Source organism: Rhinatrema bivittatum, chromosome 7 (genome assembly GCF_901001135.1).
Source record: "Rhinatrema bivittatum chromosome 7, aRhiBiv1.1, whole genome shotgun sequence".
NCBI lineage: Eukaryota > Metazoa > Chordata > Amphibia > Gymnophiona > Rhinatrematidae > Rhinatrema > Rhinatrema bivittatum.
In genome coordinates this window covers 52,590,555-52,605,306 of record NC_042621.1, presented here as the reverse complement: position 1 = coordinate 52,605,306, position 14,752 = coordinate 52,590,555, and the positions used below count along the sequence as shown (strand labels likewise).

At 49.2% G+C, this 14,752-nt stretch overlaps 1 protein-coding gene across 3 annotated transcripts in view; it reads left to right on the top strand.

Annotated features, from left to right (window-relative positions):
- Positions 1-14,752, top strand: part of WTIP (WT1 interacting protein) — a 162,542-nt gene that overhangs the window by 115,038 nt on the left and 32,752 nt on the right. For all 3 annotated transcript variants that reach the window (XM_029608374.1, XM_029608373.1, XM_029608376.1), the window contains one exon: positions 12,847-12,909. In XM_029608374.1, coding sequence (XP_029464234.1) covers positions 12,847-12,909 — 63 coding nt within the window. The remainder of the gene's footprint in view (positions 1-12,846; positions 12,910-14,752) is intronic.

Below are 14,752 nucleotides of genomic sequence, written 5' to 3'. Positions count from 1 at the left end.
CAGAACTATCCGGGCTCGCACCATTGTTAAGCTTCTGCCGTCTGCTCTGCCAGGACCTCCCTCACTCAACTTTTTTTCCAGATACCCTGGAGGTGAAGACCCCAGGAAACGGTTTAGGCAGTGGCTGGCTCAGATATATAGCGAGGCAGCCTGTGGGAGAGACCCTCTCCCTCCCCCTCCCTCGCAATGAAATCATAACCTGGGTTCTAATTAGTTCCACCTCCACTTCTGTTTTGCAAATGTGGATGTAGATCACTAAAATACATTGTACTTGATGTTAGGCTCTCTGGGTCTTTTATTTATTTAATAATCCTAGATTCCGTAATTCCAAAATCGTTCACCACGGAGTACGCAGACATAATTAAAACAGGCAAAAACAAAGGGTCATTTAATAAAACAATGCATATATAAACCGCATACGATAAAAATCTAACAAGAAAAACTGTATAATGCATTTTATGAACCAGAATCAACTACTTTACAATAAAATCGGAATCTGCCTGCAGAAGTAGAGATGCTTTTATCTTCCTGTGAAAATTTTGTGTAACCTTTCTCCTTCCACAGTTCAAGGGGTAGCTCATTCCACCGGATAGACCCCACACTGAGGAGGCCTTTGACTTATTTGATTGCAGTTTAGACTCGCTAACAGATGGCACCATTCCTAAGGATGAGAAGGATCACACCTTGAAAGTCTTCCCCGCGAGCCCATAAATGTCTTGATAAAACTGCTCTAAGCAGCAGGGTTTATAAACCTTAAGTTGTGACTGCTGAAAAATGGGCCACCAATACACATCTCTCATATAAAGTTTCCCATCCTCATCCCTGTGCAAACCATGAACTCTCCGCACCGCTGCATTTTGTACCGTCTGCAATACTCAGGACAAGCATGTAGGCAGCCTTAAATTCAATGGATTCCAATAATCCTGTCGGTGCCTGGACCAACACCTGAAAATCCTTTGGTGAAAGAGAATTTTTTAATGGATGCACCCATCGAAGCGTACAGAATGCCATCTTTGCACCACTGCAGGACCCTCTAACTGGAGTTCAATGCCTCCTGACCTATGCATGGAACCTTGCACACAGAAATTAAAAAAAAAAAAAATTAAAAACTTGGCTTTTCAAACAGGCTTTCACCTAATATCCCATTTCCATCTCATGCCTCATCCCATAAACTTCGTTGCTCCTCACCCCTCACATAATCCTTCTCTCTCCCCCACCCTCCCATCTACACATTAATGATACCTCACCTCCCTGCCTTCATACACCCCCTCCAAGCTTTATTCCTCCTTTAACCCTAAACCTCATTTGAGTTCCCTACTTATAAATTCTTTCCTCAAGTGAAATTTCTGATATCATTCCTGCCATATTTTATAATGTATTTAGTTATATTTTTATCTTAATTTATTTTTATTATGTTACCATTTGTTCCATGTAAATGTTCTCCTGTACTATCTACTCACCCTGTTCTATGTAAACCGATACGATGTGTTAACGGTTATCGGTATCTAAAAGCATTTAAATAAAGTTTTAACGGGATTTTTTAATGTTAGAATCAATGATAGCCCCTAAATTATGGGGAGGAACTAACGGAGGGTAATAACTGAACCTCAGGACAAGTCCTCTGCCAAAGTTTTATTATTTTTGCATGGGTTGGAATTAGACCCTTATCAGCTAACTAATCGTTAACATTTAGCATTAGCAATGCTCAGATGCCTCCCAAGGAAACAAGGACACCAAACTGCACATTATTCTTTGTACAATCTGTATATTAACCCCAAGGATGTCAACACCCCTAAAGGTTGCTGATAAATATTTTTTTTAAAATGTGGCAAGTAGAGCCGAATGCTGCAGAACACTTTAAGATATCAGAGACCATTGAGACTTGGACTCATCTAAACATATTTGCTGAGTCCTATCTTGTAAACAAAGATTTAAACTGTCTTAATACCACTCCTCAAATGCCTTTGGCCTGTAATTTCGTCACACGTTGATGCTGGCGAAGCTTATCAAATGCTGATGAAATGTCCAACTGTGCAAGTATCGCAGGTTTGCTAGAATCCCAGGTTACGACGAGCATCAAGAAGCGATATCAGCAATGTTTTCCGTATCATGATTTTATCAAAAGCCAGTGGCCCTTATCTAAGAGATCTTCTCATTGAATAAGTACCTGTTTTTCTAACAGCTTGCTCAGTGAAAACGAATTCAAACTCTGGTGGTAATTAGATAACCAAGCAATAGGCATATTAATATTTTTGTTCAGGTCGAACAGCTTGCTTTGATGCAGCGGGTATAAAACCTTCATTCAGTAAAGAATTAATAGTCAAAGCGATTTTGCTAAAAGAAGCTGTCCAATTAATTATTTTATTATCCAGAATGGACCCAGGTCCAACCTATAGTTCAGCATCTTAATTCTAGACAGTGCATCAGAAAAGCCTTTTTTTTTTTTTTTTGTCATCTTAAAAGCTGACCTCATATTAGGGGGTGTCACTAGTCAAACCCTCCCTCATACCAGTGCTTACTTGCTTATTAAGAAGCAAAGTCTGCAGTTTACCAATTTAATCTTTAAAATGTTTAGCAAGTTCTCCACTGCTGGGAACATTTTTTTTATGACAATTCTTTGAGTCCTTTCATAGAGCTTTCATCACAGTAAACAACTCTAAGGGTTCATTAAGTGAATTCTTAATCTTAGAAGAATAGATTTTTCTGTACGAAGCAAGCACTAGCATGTTAGAATCCTTCAATACCTCCGACTTAGTCTTGCACCACTTCTTTACAGCCCTATGCAAATTTTTCTGCAATGCAAATAAATTTGCATTGTATGTATCAAGGGGCATAATTTGTATGCAATTTTTTTTTTTATGTACAAGTTTCTGCAGAGGCACGTCATCATAAACACCTTTGAAGTTTAACCTTCTCCTGCTGATCCCTGAAAGCTTTTAAATCTACAGTAGGCCTCATACATCTCTGCTCAGTTTCCAGGTCCATATCACCTGTTATTTTTTTGAGCCAATGCAAACTTTAGTGAATGGTGATCAGACAACGAGAAGAAGAAATCCTTAATCTTGTAAACCGTTATGGTGAAACCGACTCACTGTATATAAAACTTGACGAATGAATGAATAAATAAATATTGGGGGAAATAAAATCAGGTGCTAAAATATCAGTGTGCCTAGAATGATACATGGCACTTTGCACCAACTGAACTAAACCAAACACCGTTATTGAAAATACAGAATTTTTAGCTATAGAAGAGGTAACATCAACATGTAAGCTAAAGTCCCCTGGCACTTAAGGGATGGTGATGTGATGGTGTCTAATACACTGTTAATTGTGACGAGACATTTTGGGCAAGAGTAAGTGTATCAAGCAAAATGACCATGACTGAACCTGTAACAGCATCAAAAGAACCATTGTGAACAAAATCAGTCCAACAACCTGTGTATCCTTCCTAAAACTCACTAACATACCGCCCCTTTTTTTCCCCTGATGGCAAATTCCTTCAAATGTATAACCGTTGGACACGGACTATATACCAACAGCATATCTGACTCAGAAATGAATAAAAAGAGAGAAATCAAACTGCAACAACAAATCTTATCTCTACCTCCTTTTCCCTGGCTGACTGTTCGCTTACACTGAACAGTCTCCTTAATAGATATCCTAGCAGGATAAACTAACCAACTGTAACGAGACGGAGATTTATGATACACGATTACAAAGCTCACCATGCCTCCCTTGACTACTAATCACAGGAATATTATTTAAAAAAATGTATTCACCATGCTTGCTCTCAAAATAAACAGCCCAGTAATAAAATACAGATACCTACAGAAACTTGCTGACATCTAGCAATTCATGGCTCACAAAGGGGAGAGCCCTTTAGCAGGCCTTGCCTTTTAAATAATTTGATGTCCATGCTTGCTAATGTCCCCCTCAAGGTGCAAGACTCACATTCGTGACAGTGGTGGATCAGGCACAGGGCACAGAGGTACACACTTAGGAGCAGGCAGAGTCAATTCTGATAGTTAAAGTGCAGTGGACAGTCTTTTTATAAAGTAGTAATTCTTCAAACCTGCAGGCCTCACCTTTTAATTTGGTTCAGTTTGATTTGATGAATCACCTTTCTTTACAGACAATCAAGGTGATGTACAAGAAAAAGGAGTCAAAATCCCATATAATAAAACCAAACAATATACAATAAAATGAAAACAAAAATCAAACCATAAAGCAATAAAAGTAACATAGAACTGTAAAATAACAACAAATACTAAAAAAAATAAAAAAATTACAGCTAATCTGAATAAGCAGAATGATTTAAGTTCAGTTAAGTTAGGCATTTACACGGGAATCGCTGGCAAACAGCCAGGTTTTGAGGCCCTCCCTAAAAGTACTGAATTCTCTCTTGGTCCGTAAAAACAACAAAGGAAGAATAATCCAAACATTTGGAGCTAGGGACACAAAAAGGTGGTGCTGGAAACCCATCCAGTTCTGCACTATATGCAAAATACAGCAGTTAGCTAATGCGATTGAGGTGGACGCAGCAACCCAAGTACTCTTCAGAACAGATGTATTCGGTTACAGAATGTCTATTAAAGCACCAGGTTCTCATCTTCCTAGTTTTTGTTACGCTTGGGCTCCGGTCAGGAGTCGTGAACACCACCCAGCAGGGTGGCTCCAGGTGGAGAGAGACAGGAAGCTAGAAACAGTGTCTGGTTCCAGGCTGGGTCAGGGCAGGCGGCAAGTAGCAGTGTCTGGGTTCAGGCTGGGTCAGGGCAGGCGGCAAGTAGCAGTGTCTGGGTCTAGGCTGGGTCAGGGCAGGCGGCAAGTAGCAGTGTCTGGGTTCAGGCTGGGTCAGGGCAAGGCAGGTCAGAAGGCCCGTAGGCCACACACACACAGAAGGCCCGTAGGCCACACACAGTAAGCAAGGCAAGGCAGAGAAGGCCCGTAGGCCACACACACACAGAAGGCCCGTAGGCCACACACCGTAAGCAGGGCAAGGCAGGTCAGAAGGCCCGTAGGCCACACACACACAGAAGGCCCGTAGGCCACACACCGTAAGCAGGGCAAGGCAGAGAAAGCCCGTAGGCCACACACACACACACACAGAAGGCCCGTAGGCCACACACCGTAAGCAAGGCAAGGCAGAGAAGGCCCGTAGGCCACACACACACACAAGGCCCGTAGGCCACACACCGTAAGCAGGGCAAGGCAGGTCAGAAGGCCCGTAGGCCACACACACACACAGAAGGCCCATAGGCCACACACTGTAAGCAGGGCAAGGCAGGTCAGAAGGCCCGTAGGCCACACACACACAGAAGGCCCGTAGGCCACACACCGTAAGCAGGGCAAGGCAGGTCAGAAGGCCCGTAGGCCACACAAGGCAAGGAATAAGGCCCGAAGGCCGTGCAAGGCAAGGCAAGGAATAAGGCCCGAAGGCCGTGCAAGGCAAGGCAAGGAATAAAGCCCGAAGGCAAGGCAAGGAATAAGGCCCGAAGGCCAGGCAAGGGAAGGTCCAGGGACCAAATGCACAGCAAGCAAGGAAGGCTAGAGCAGGGAGCCCAGGCGAGCTAGATGCCGAAGCACTGAGGGAACTGTCAGGCAGGGTTATAAGGGACAGCCCAGAACATAGAGAGGAGAAGGGAGATGGACTGGGCCTGTCAGGAGATCCAGCTCTAGCGGGACCCCTGGTGGTGAGGCGGTTGCACAGCAGCCATAGCCGTAACAGTACCCCCCCCCCCTCAAGGCCTCCCCCTCCTCCTGGATCCCATCTGTGCAGGAGGTAATCAATAATAACGTGAGACCACTCCGGGGGTGATGCGGCAGGTTCAACTCCTTCCCGAGGCAGTAAGGCAGTCCATACCCCCACCTGGGGTGATAAGGCGGCAGGGTTAGACCCCTCCTGGGGTAGCAGAGGCGGTGCAGATTTCCATAACCCCTCCTGGGGTGACAAGGGGAACACAAACCCCACCTGGGGCAGAGAAATAGTCCGTAACCCGTCTTGAGGCAACAGTAGGGCCGGTCCGGACCCTTCCAAGGTCGGCATCAGGACCGGTACAGACCCCTCCAAGGGCGGCAGCTGGACCAGTACAGCAGGCTCAGATAGTTGAGTAACAAAGTCAGTTGGCAGGCCCGGTTCGGACCCCTCCGGGGGCAGCAGCAGGACAGGTACGGACCCCTCCAGGGGCAGCAGCAGGACCGGTACGGACTCCTCTCGGGAAGGCAGCTGGACCGGTACGGACCCCTCCAGGGGCGGCAGCTGGACCGGTACAGCAGGCTCAGATAGTTGAGTAACAAAGTCAGTTGGCAGGCCCGGTTCGGACCCCTCCGGGGGCAGCAGCAAGACCGGTACGGACCCCTCCGGGGGCAGCAGCAAGACCGGTACGGACCCCTCTCGGGGAGGCAGCTGGACCGGTATGGACCCCTCCAGGGGCGGCAGCTGGACCGGTACAGCAGGCTCAGATAGTTGAGTAACAAAGTCTGTTGGCAGGCCCGGTTCGGACCCCTCCGGGGCGGCAGCAGGGCCGGTATAGACCCCTCCAGGGGTGGCAGCAGGACCGGTTCAGCAGACTCAGATGGCTGAGTCAGGAAGTCTGTCAATAGGACTGGTTTGGACCCCTCCGGGGACGGCAGCAGGCCCGGTTCGGACCCCTCCAGGGACGGCAGCAGGACCGGCTCGAGCCCTTCCGGGGGCGGCAGCAGGACCGGCTCGGACCCCTCCGAGGATGGCAGCAGGACCGGCTCAGCAGGCTCAGATGGCTGAGTCAGAAAGTCTGTCAGTAGGACCGGTTCGGACCCCTCCAGGGGCGGCAGCAGGACCGGTTCGAGCCCCTCCAGGGGCGGCAGCAGGACCGGATCAGCAGGCTCAGATGGCTGAGTCAGAAAGTCTGTCAGCAGGACCGGTGTGGACCCCTCCGAGGACGGCAGCAGGGCCAGTTCGGACCCCTCCGAGGACGGCAGCAGGGCCGGTTCAGCAGGCTCAGATGGCTGAGTCAGAAAGTCTGTCAGTAGGACCGGTTCGGACCCCTCCAGGGGAGGCAGCATGACCGGTTCGAGCCCCTCCAGGGGCGGCAGCAGGACCGGTTTGAGCCCCTCCAGGGGCGGCAGCAGGACCGGATCAGCAGGCTCAGATGGTTGAGTCAGAAAGTCTGTCAGTAGGACCGGTTCGGACCCCTCCAGGGGCGGCAGCAGGACCGGTTCGAGCCCCTCCAGGGGCGGCAGTAGGACCGGTTCGAGCCCCTCCAGGGGCGGCAGCAGGGCCGGTTCGCACCCCTCCATGGGCGGCAGCAGGGCCGGTTCAGCAGACTCAGGCTCTTCTCGGGGTAGTGCAGGAGACTCGGACCCCTCTTGGGGCGAAACAGCAGACCCAGACTCTTCTTGGGGTTGTGCAGCAGGTTCAGATGGCAGAGTAGCAAGGTTAGAAGTAGTGTGCATGGAAGACACAGATTGTACTGCCGTGGGCTTGATACCTCGAGCCAAAGTCTGTCGCTCCTGATTTTGTTTCTGGAGGAACAGTTTAGAGAAGGCACAGGCAGTTCTAGGACGTCTAGGGAAGGTGCTCGTTAGTGTCCACTTGGCAGCTGTGGGAAGCAGAGCCCTGCTAGAGTTAATTACTTCCCTCTGCTTCTGTTTCTGGTGCTCTAGCGTGGAAGTTATCAAAGGCTTCTTAACCCGGTGAGTTCTGAGATTTTCAGAGCAAGTTTTTTCCAAAGTGTCCAGAGATGAAGTGCTAGAATGCTTAATCCATAAACTGTTACATGAAATAATGTTGTTAACTGGGCCAGAAGCTGAACGCACGGTAGTAGAGCTGACTGTTCTCCCTAATGAAGCAGCTGGTCCTGTAGCTGAACAGGGGCACGGTTTGCCTGGTGGTAATAGGCTGGGAATACATGAACATTTCCACCATCCTGGCTTTGGAGTAGAACAGTTTAAACACTCTTGGTAGACAGAGACATTTCTCTTATTGCAGTTACTGCATGTCCAGTGTTCCTGACCAGCAAGTTGACAGGCTAGGCAGTTCTGATAGCTTGGGTAATTCAAGGTCTGACAGGAATTGCAGGTATAAAACTTTGAAGGAGGCGGCATCTTGTAATAGTGAAAAAGTTGACTCACCGGTTTAGCACACAGACCTATCTCTTCCCCTGGAAATTTGGTGGCTTCGGCATACTGTTACGCTTGGGCTCCGGTCAGGAGTCGTGAACACCACCCAGCAGGGTGGCTCCAGGTGGAGAGAGACAGGAAGCTAGAAACAGTGTCTGGTTCCAGGCTGGGTCAGGGCAGGCAGCAAGTAGCAGTGTCTGGGTTCAGGCTGGGTCAGGGCAGGCGGCAAGTAGCAGTGTCTGGGTTCAGTCTGGGTCAGGGCAGGCGGCAAGTAGCAGTGTCTGGGTCTAGGCTGGGTCAGGGCAGGCGGCAAGTAGCAGTGTCTGGGTTCAGGCTGGGTCAGGGCAAGGCAGGTCAGAAGGCCCGTAGGCCACACACACACAGAAGGCCCGTAGGCCACACACAGTAAGCAAGGCAAGGCAAAGAAGGCCCGTAGGCCACACACACACAGAAGGCCCGTAGGCCACACACCGTAAGCAGGGCAAGGCAGGTCAGAAGGCCCGTAGGCCACACACACACAGAAGGCCTGTAGGCCACACAAGGCAAGGAATAAGGCCCGAAGGCCGCGCAAGGCAAGGCAAGGAATAAGGCCCGAAGGCCGCGCAAGGCAAGGAATAAGGCCCGAAGGCCGCGCAAGGCAAGGGAAGGTCCAGGGACCAAATGCACAGCGAGCAGGGAGCCCAGGCGAGCTCGATGCCGAAGCACTGAGGGAACTGTCAGGCAGGGTTATAAGGGACAGCCCAGAACATAGAGAGGAGAAGGGAGATGGACTGGGCCTGTCAGGAGATCCAGCTCTAGAGGGACCCCTGGTGGTGAGGCGGTTGCACAGCAGCCATAGCCGTAACAGTTTTTTGCTTGCAGTGCGCTCTCAGGGGCCGCTGCAATAAAGTGCGCCCAGCCTAGCACCAAGGTCAACGAGCAGTTGGACATGCTAGACTAACCCCCTATGCAATAAGGGGATCAGTGCGTCCAAAACATGTGCCCAAACAGTCATAGCTAATAGCACTCAACGCATGTGAATGCCATGTAGATGAGTCTATTAGCTATCGCCGTGGGTCTGTACACTTTTTTTAACCCGTCAAATTTTAATGCCTCCCCCAGAGCATGTGCATTCTGGTGGTAAATTAGCAGCCTCTGGATAAAATGGACGCTCGTATTGAGTATCCGTTTTCAGAACCTGCACACAGCCACGTCTCTTGGGCACTGGTGAGTGTCTGTCTGTGTTCTGCATGTGTGACAGAGGTGAAGTATTCTGCTAGCATGCAGTTTCTGTAAAGGAATCTGTAGCAGCTTAGCTTGTTCTGGTTTCCAAATGGGAGATGTATTGGTGTTTTAGGGCCTGGTGTAATATCTCTAGCATTGCATTTTCATAGGTAGCGTTGTCACTGTTTGGATGTCGGCTGTTATTGCTGTTTTGGTATTGGAGATTTACTATATTTTTAACTGTAATTCAGTTTACCCAAGGCTTTCTGAGAGCTGATCCTGGACGCAACATGTATAACTTATAATTGTGTGCGGGCAGTAGGAGCTGGGGAGTACAAGGTTGCAAGGTTTACCAATGGTACCTAATACCTTTACACCAGCCCTGGCTCCACGCGGGAAAGCAGGAATCTGGAGCTATGCTGCTTTGGGTCCCGTGGGCGCTCTCCAGTCTCAGCCAGGGCTTCATTTTTCTTTTTAAGTCCTGGAGGAACAGCATGGATTGCATCTGCTCTTCCCTCCCCTCCCCTCGAGTAGGTAGACAGTGCAGAGCCTGAGGAACCATAAAAGCAGCAGACTCTGTAGCACTCAGTCGATGGCAATGTGTTGGATTGGTGGGGGGGGGGGGAGCATGGAGAAGTGGAGGCAATCTACAGTCACAAAAAGGGATGGGGGTGAGCCAAGAGGAAGAGCCTGTGCAGTGTTGGGGAGGGTCCAGCTGGCGTTGAAACCAGTGAGTCTCCTGGAGTGGGGGGGGGGGGGGGGGGAGGGAGAGGGTCTGCTGCAGACTGGGGAAGGGCTGGCAGCATGCAAAAACGTTTTACAAAATGATGTGGCAGCACTGGAGCGGTGGCACTCGCTGTGTGAGCATCTGAGCAGCAGCACAATGACAGAACGTGTGTGTTGGGGGGGGGGTGGGGGAGTGACTTTCTCCCTGACACAGAAAGGCCCCCATACACACGCTTTCTCGACACTTGCTGCAAAATGCAACTGCCTGTTTTTTTGGGGGGGGGGGGGTAAGCCGATACGAACATACAAGCCTTCTCTCCAGCAGCCTCGCTGGCTCCCAGTAAAGTGTAGAATTTAGTGCACAACCTGCTTTTCTCCGAGGAATCGTGCTCCTTAAAATTTAGATTGGCAATTGGTATGGTCCTGTAAGGACTTTACACTCTGCCGGAACAGATTTATTGCAGATACCCCTGTTAAAGGATTTATAGACCTGTGGAAACCCAGGGCAGAGCTTTTTCTATGGCAGCGCCAGTATTGTGGAATGCCATCGCAGAGCAGTTGCGGCGTGAGGCATTCAGGAAACAGTTAAAGACTTTGTTCAGAGAGGCCTACAGATAATAGCTACAAATGGTGGAATATTCATAATCATGATTGTCTTTTCACTGAGGGGTGGATTTTAAGAGCCCTGCTCGCGTAAATCCGCCCGGATTTACGCGAGCAGGGCCTTGCGCGCCGGCGTGCCTATTTTCCATAGGCCTGCCAGCGCGCGCAGAGCCCCGGGACTCGCGTAAGTCCCGAAGTTTTTCGAGGGGGGCGTGTTGGGGCGGGACGTGGCGTTTCGGGGGCGGGCCCGGGGGGCGTGGTTTTGGGCCGGGGCGGGCCGGGGGCGTGGCCGCGCCCTCCGGAACTGCCCCCGGATCGCGTCTCTGCGCACCAGCAGTCCGCTGGCGCGCGTGGATTTACGTCTCCCTCCGGGAGGCGTAAATCCAGGGATAAAGGTGGGGGGGTTTTAGATAGGGCCGGGGGGGTGGGTTAGGTAGAGAAAGGGAGGGGAGGGCGAAAGGGAGTTCCCTCCGAGGCCGCTCCGATTTCGGAGCGGCCTCGGAGGGAACGGAGACAGGCTGCGCGGCTCGGCGCACGCCGGCTGCACAAAATCGGCAGCCTTGCGCGTGCCGATCCAGGATTTTATAAGATATGTGCGTATCTACTAAAATCCAGCGTACTTTTGTTTGCGCCTGGTGCGCCAACAAAAGTACGCGAAGGCGCACTTTTTAAAAATCTACCCCTGAATGTTTTAGTTTATATTTATTGTTTTTGTTTTGATTTAATATATTTTATGTGGTTATGTATGTAAGCTGTACTGGACGACTATGCAATTTGGAAGCAGCAGAATACAAGTTTTAAATAAAATAAAATGACATAGCCATACACTGAGAGCGAGAGTGTTGGATGTATTTGTGTCAGAGAGACACCCACACGCACCCTCTGTCAGACACTGACAAAGTGGATGTCTGAAAGCGTGTGCATGGGTATTTGTGTCTGAGAAACCGTGTGCGTGTCTGACACTGGCTGGCTGTGTGGTTATCACATTACTTGGCAACTGTTTCAAGAGCTGATTGGTTGGCAAGAGACTTTAATACCAGACCAGAAATCCAAGATATAAGAGAGAGATATAAGCAGACTTGGGGGGCAGATGGCAACCAATTGCAGATGGAAGAGGGCCGGTAGCTCTGTTTGCTCACCCCTGGTCTAGGGTGTGTTCTACTACTTAGTTATTTAGGAAAAATGTGAAGTTTATGGCTCAAATTCTGCCAGGCTCCAGGTCACATGTCGGTTCGGCGTGCTTTCGGGAACTGTTGAAACGCATGCCGCAGGGAAAACGCACAAGGGAGTCAGATAACCCATGGGCCGGTTTTGAAAAAAATCACGCGGGCTGATATTTTTCTGCAGTTCACCCCAGTACTTGCTGTCTTAACTCAGTCTCTTATTAGTTTTTCTTGACTAGATTGTAATCTCCAACGAGTAGAGACTGTCCATTATATGTGTCTGTAGAAGGCTACATACATCTGGTGTGCGCTGTACAAATCCTGCTGAGGACGATGATAAGCATGGTAAGGCCTCGATGCACGGCCTCTCAACCTGCCCTATAGGGGGCGCTGCCACCACCAGCTCGTTTCACAGTGGCAGGGCTGCAGCCAACTCATGCAGCCCTTTGTGACTGTGCACTGGTGCTCTGCACCAGTGGGAATTATGTCCTCGATTAAGGCAAGAACAGCCAGGAGCTTACGTTTCCCCATGGCTCCTTGTTCCGTAAATGCACAAGGTGTTGAGCTGTTCAGCCTGTCAAAGAATCCAGTATTTCAGGGGTGGACACCTGTGATTCTCGAGAGCCATAAACGGGCCTGGTTTTCAGGATATCCACAGTGAAATATGCATGAGAGGGATTTGCTTGCACTTGCCTCCATTGTATGCAAATCAATTTCATGTAATTCATTTCATAATATCCTGAAAACCAGGCCTGTTTGTGACTCTTGAGGACTGGGCTTGGTCACCCTTGCAGTATTCTGACCCTCACGATGGGCCCAGAATGTTCTTCTGAGACTGATCCTGTCTTTCATGTGACCTGAGGCTCCACTCTTCCATTATTTCAGTCCTAAACTGATTATTGGCCTGCTCGCTGTATTAAATGTGCGCTGCCCTCAGTTCCTGGAGGCCTGGGTGGTTTCGGTAGTGGAGGGCATAAGAGGTGGAGTGCAAAACATCTATGACACTTATCCATTATTGACTTCTCTTTTTTTTTTTTTCTACCCTTCTGAACAGTATTCGGGTTTCCAACAAACAGCAGACAAGTGTTTCGTCTGTGGACATCTGATCATGGAAATGGTAAGAGTTGAGTCCTCTTGCAGTGTTTTCCAGTCTCTATGTGCTTTCTGACTTGCATGTGACAACGAAGCGGTGATTGCTGTCTGTGCGAAACTTGAAGGCAATCTCAGCTATGAGAGGGCGAGGGTCCAGCCGGGTGGCTGAGCAACAGTGGACTCGAGTTTCATTCCCGGCTTGGGTCTTCTGAGGCTGGGGAGGCAGCGTTCTATAACCCCCATGGGTGAGAGGGGGGTCTGGATTATCGTGCAATGGCACCACCATGTTTTCCGGGTTCCTGCGGCCCCCTGGCAGAGAACCGGCACCACAGCTGCTGGGCCGCGTTGGAAGCCGAATAGGAAATAGGGAGAAAAGTCTCCAGGTTATTGGGGTTAAGTCTGAGAAAGAGCTAAAATCTGAAAGAAGCAAGAGGGAAACTGCAGGGATAAGAAAACATATCCAAATTGTTTAACAGAAAGGTGTGAATATTTGTGAGGGAGGGAGGGGGACAAATAAAACATTTGAAAGAGGAAAAAAAAAACCCCAAAATCTTTATTTTGGAAAACTGGTTTACAAATCCTTTATCACGGTAAGCTGGAGTCTGTATTTCCGAAGGGACTTCTGTAAAATTGTAGCCTGTCATGTTTTAATGTCATGTGTACAGTGAAATATGAGATCTTCCATCACCAAATACAGAACTTGGAGCAGAAAAATATTCCCGGCCTACCACTTATGGCTTCACTTAATTAATCACTTACCCAGCCAGGGTGTGACTAATCTCTGCTGAGCTACTGCTCGGGCTTTAAATCTGATAAATGCTGCGTTCTTTCTAACGGGGCTAACACGGCGTGCGCCTGACTGCCAAATTCCAGCACTTCAATTTATAGGCGCTGCAAGTCTCGCCAGTCACTGAAGGCTAGAAGGGGGGAAGCTCGTGTGACTATAAATGGACTGATTTATAGGCAATAATTAAATCTGGTCTAAGATAGGATCTGTGACCCTGTTCCCACAATGCTGGGCAGCACTAATCATTGTCTGGATTGCTGGTACCACAGGTTAATACTTCAGCATTCGCCGTCAAGGGTCACTGCATTAAATGTTGCATTATATGTAAGTCATTTACGCGAGGAACGCCAGTGCTCAGATTACAGTAACGATCAAGATTTCCTTAGATTAGAGTTTGGAAGGCAGGAAAGGAAATCCCAGCCAGTGAGGGAAAGATTAATTGGACAGCAAAGAGAAGCATTTTTTTTTTAACCATGGAGATCGATTGCCACGTTGGGTCAGAGCAAGGTCCATCCAGCCCAGCATCCTGTCTGTGGCCAATCCAGGTCCCAAGTGCCCGGCAGATCCCCCCAACAGTTGTATCTCACGCCCAGGGATAAGCGTTGACTCTCCCAAGTCTGTCTGGCTAGTAAAGTGTGGACTTTTACTTCAGGAACTTGTCCAGTCCTCATTTGAACCCCGCGTACCCCACGTCCTCTGGCTACAGATGCCACAGCTTGATTGTGCGCTGAGTGAAAAAAAGTGCTTCCTACAATTACTTTTCAGTCTGTCAGATGCCAGTCTCCTCGCGCCACGGAACTAGCAACTGCTGCGCTAACCCCACTAGCATGCATGTTAGTTAACGCGCTATGTACCACGGCCCCTTGACTTAGGGGGGAAAATGCGCTGTTTAGCTAATATGCTGGCTCGTTAAATGCTAAACAATTGCATAGCCTGCTAACGACCTCCCTAATCATGGGTGTGCTATATACAAAGGTCCCGGAGGAGAAACTCCTTTTACAGCCGCATTTTAATGCTGACGATCTAGCTTCTGTCAGGGGCCCGCTAGTAATCTGTCAGGCATCCAATCCAGCATGCCAGC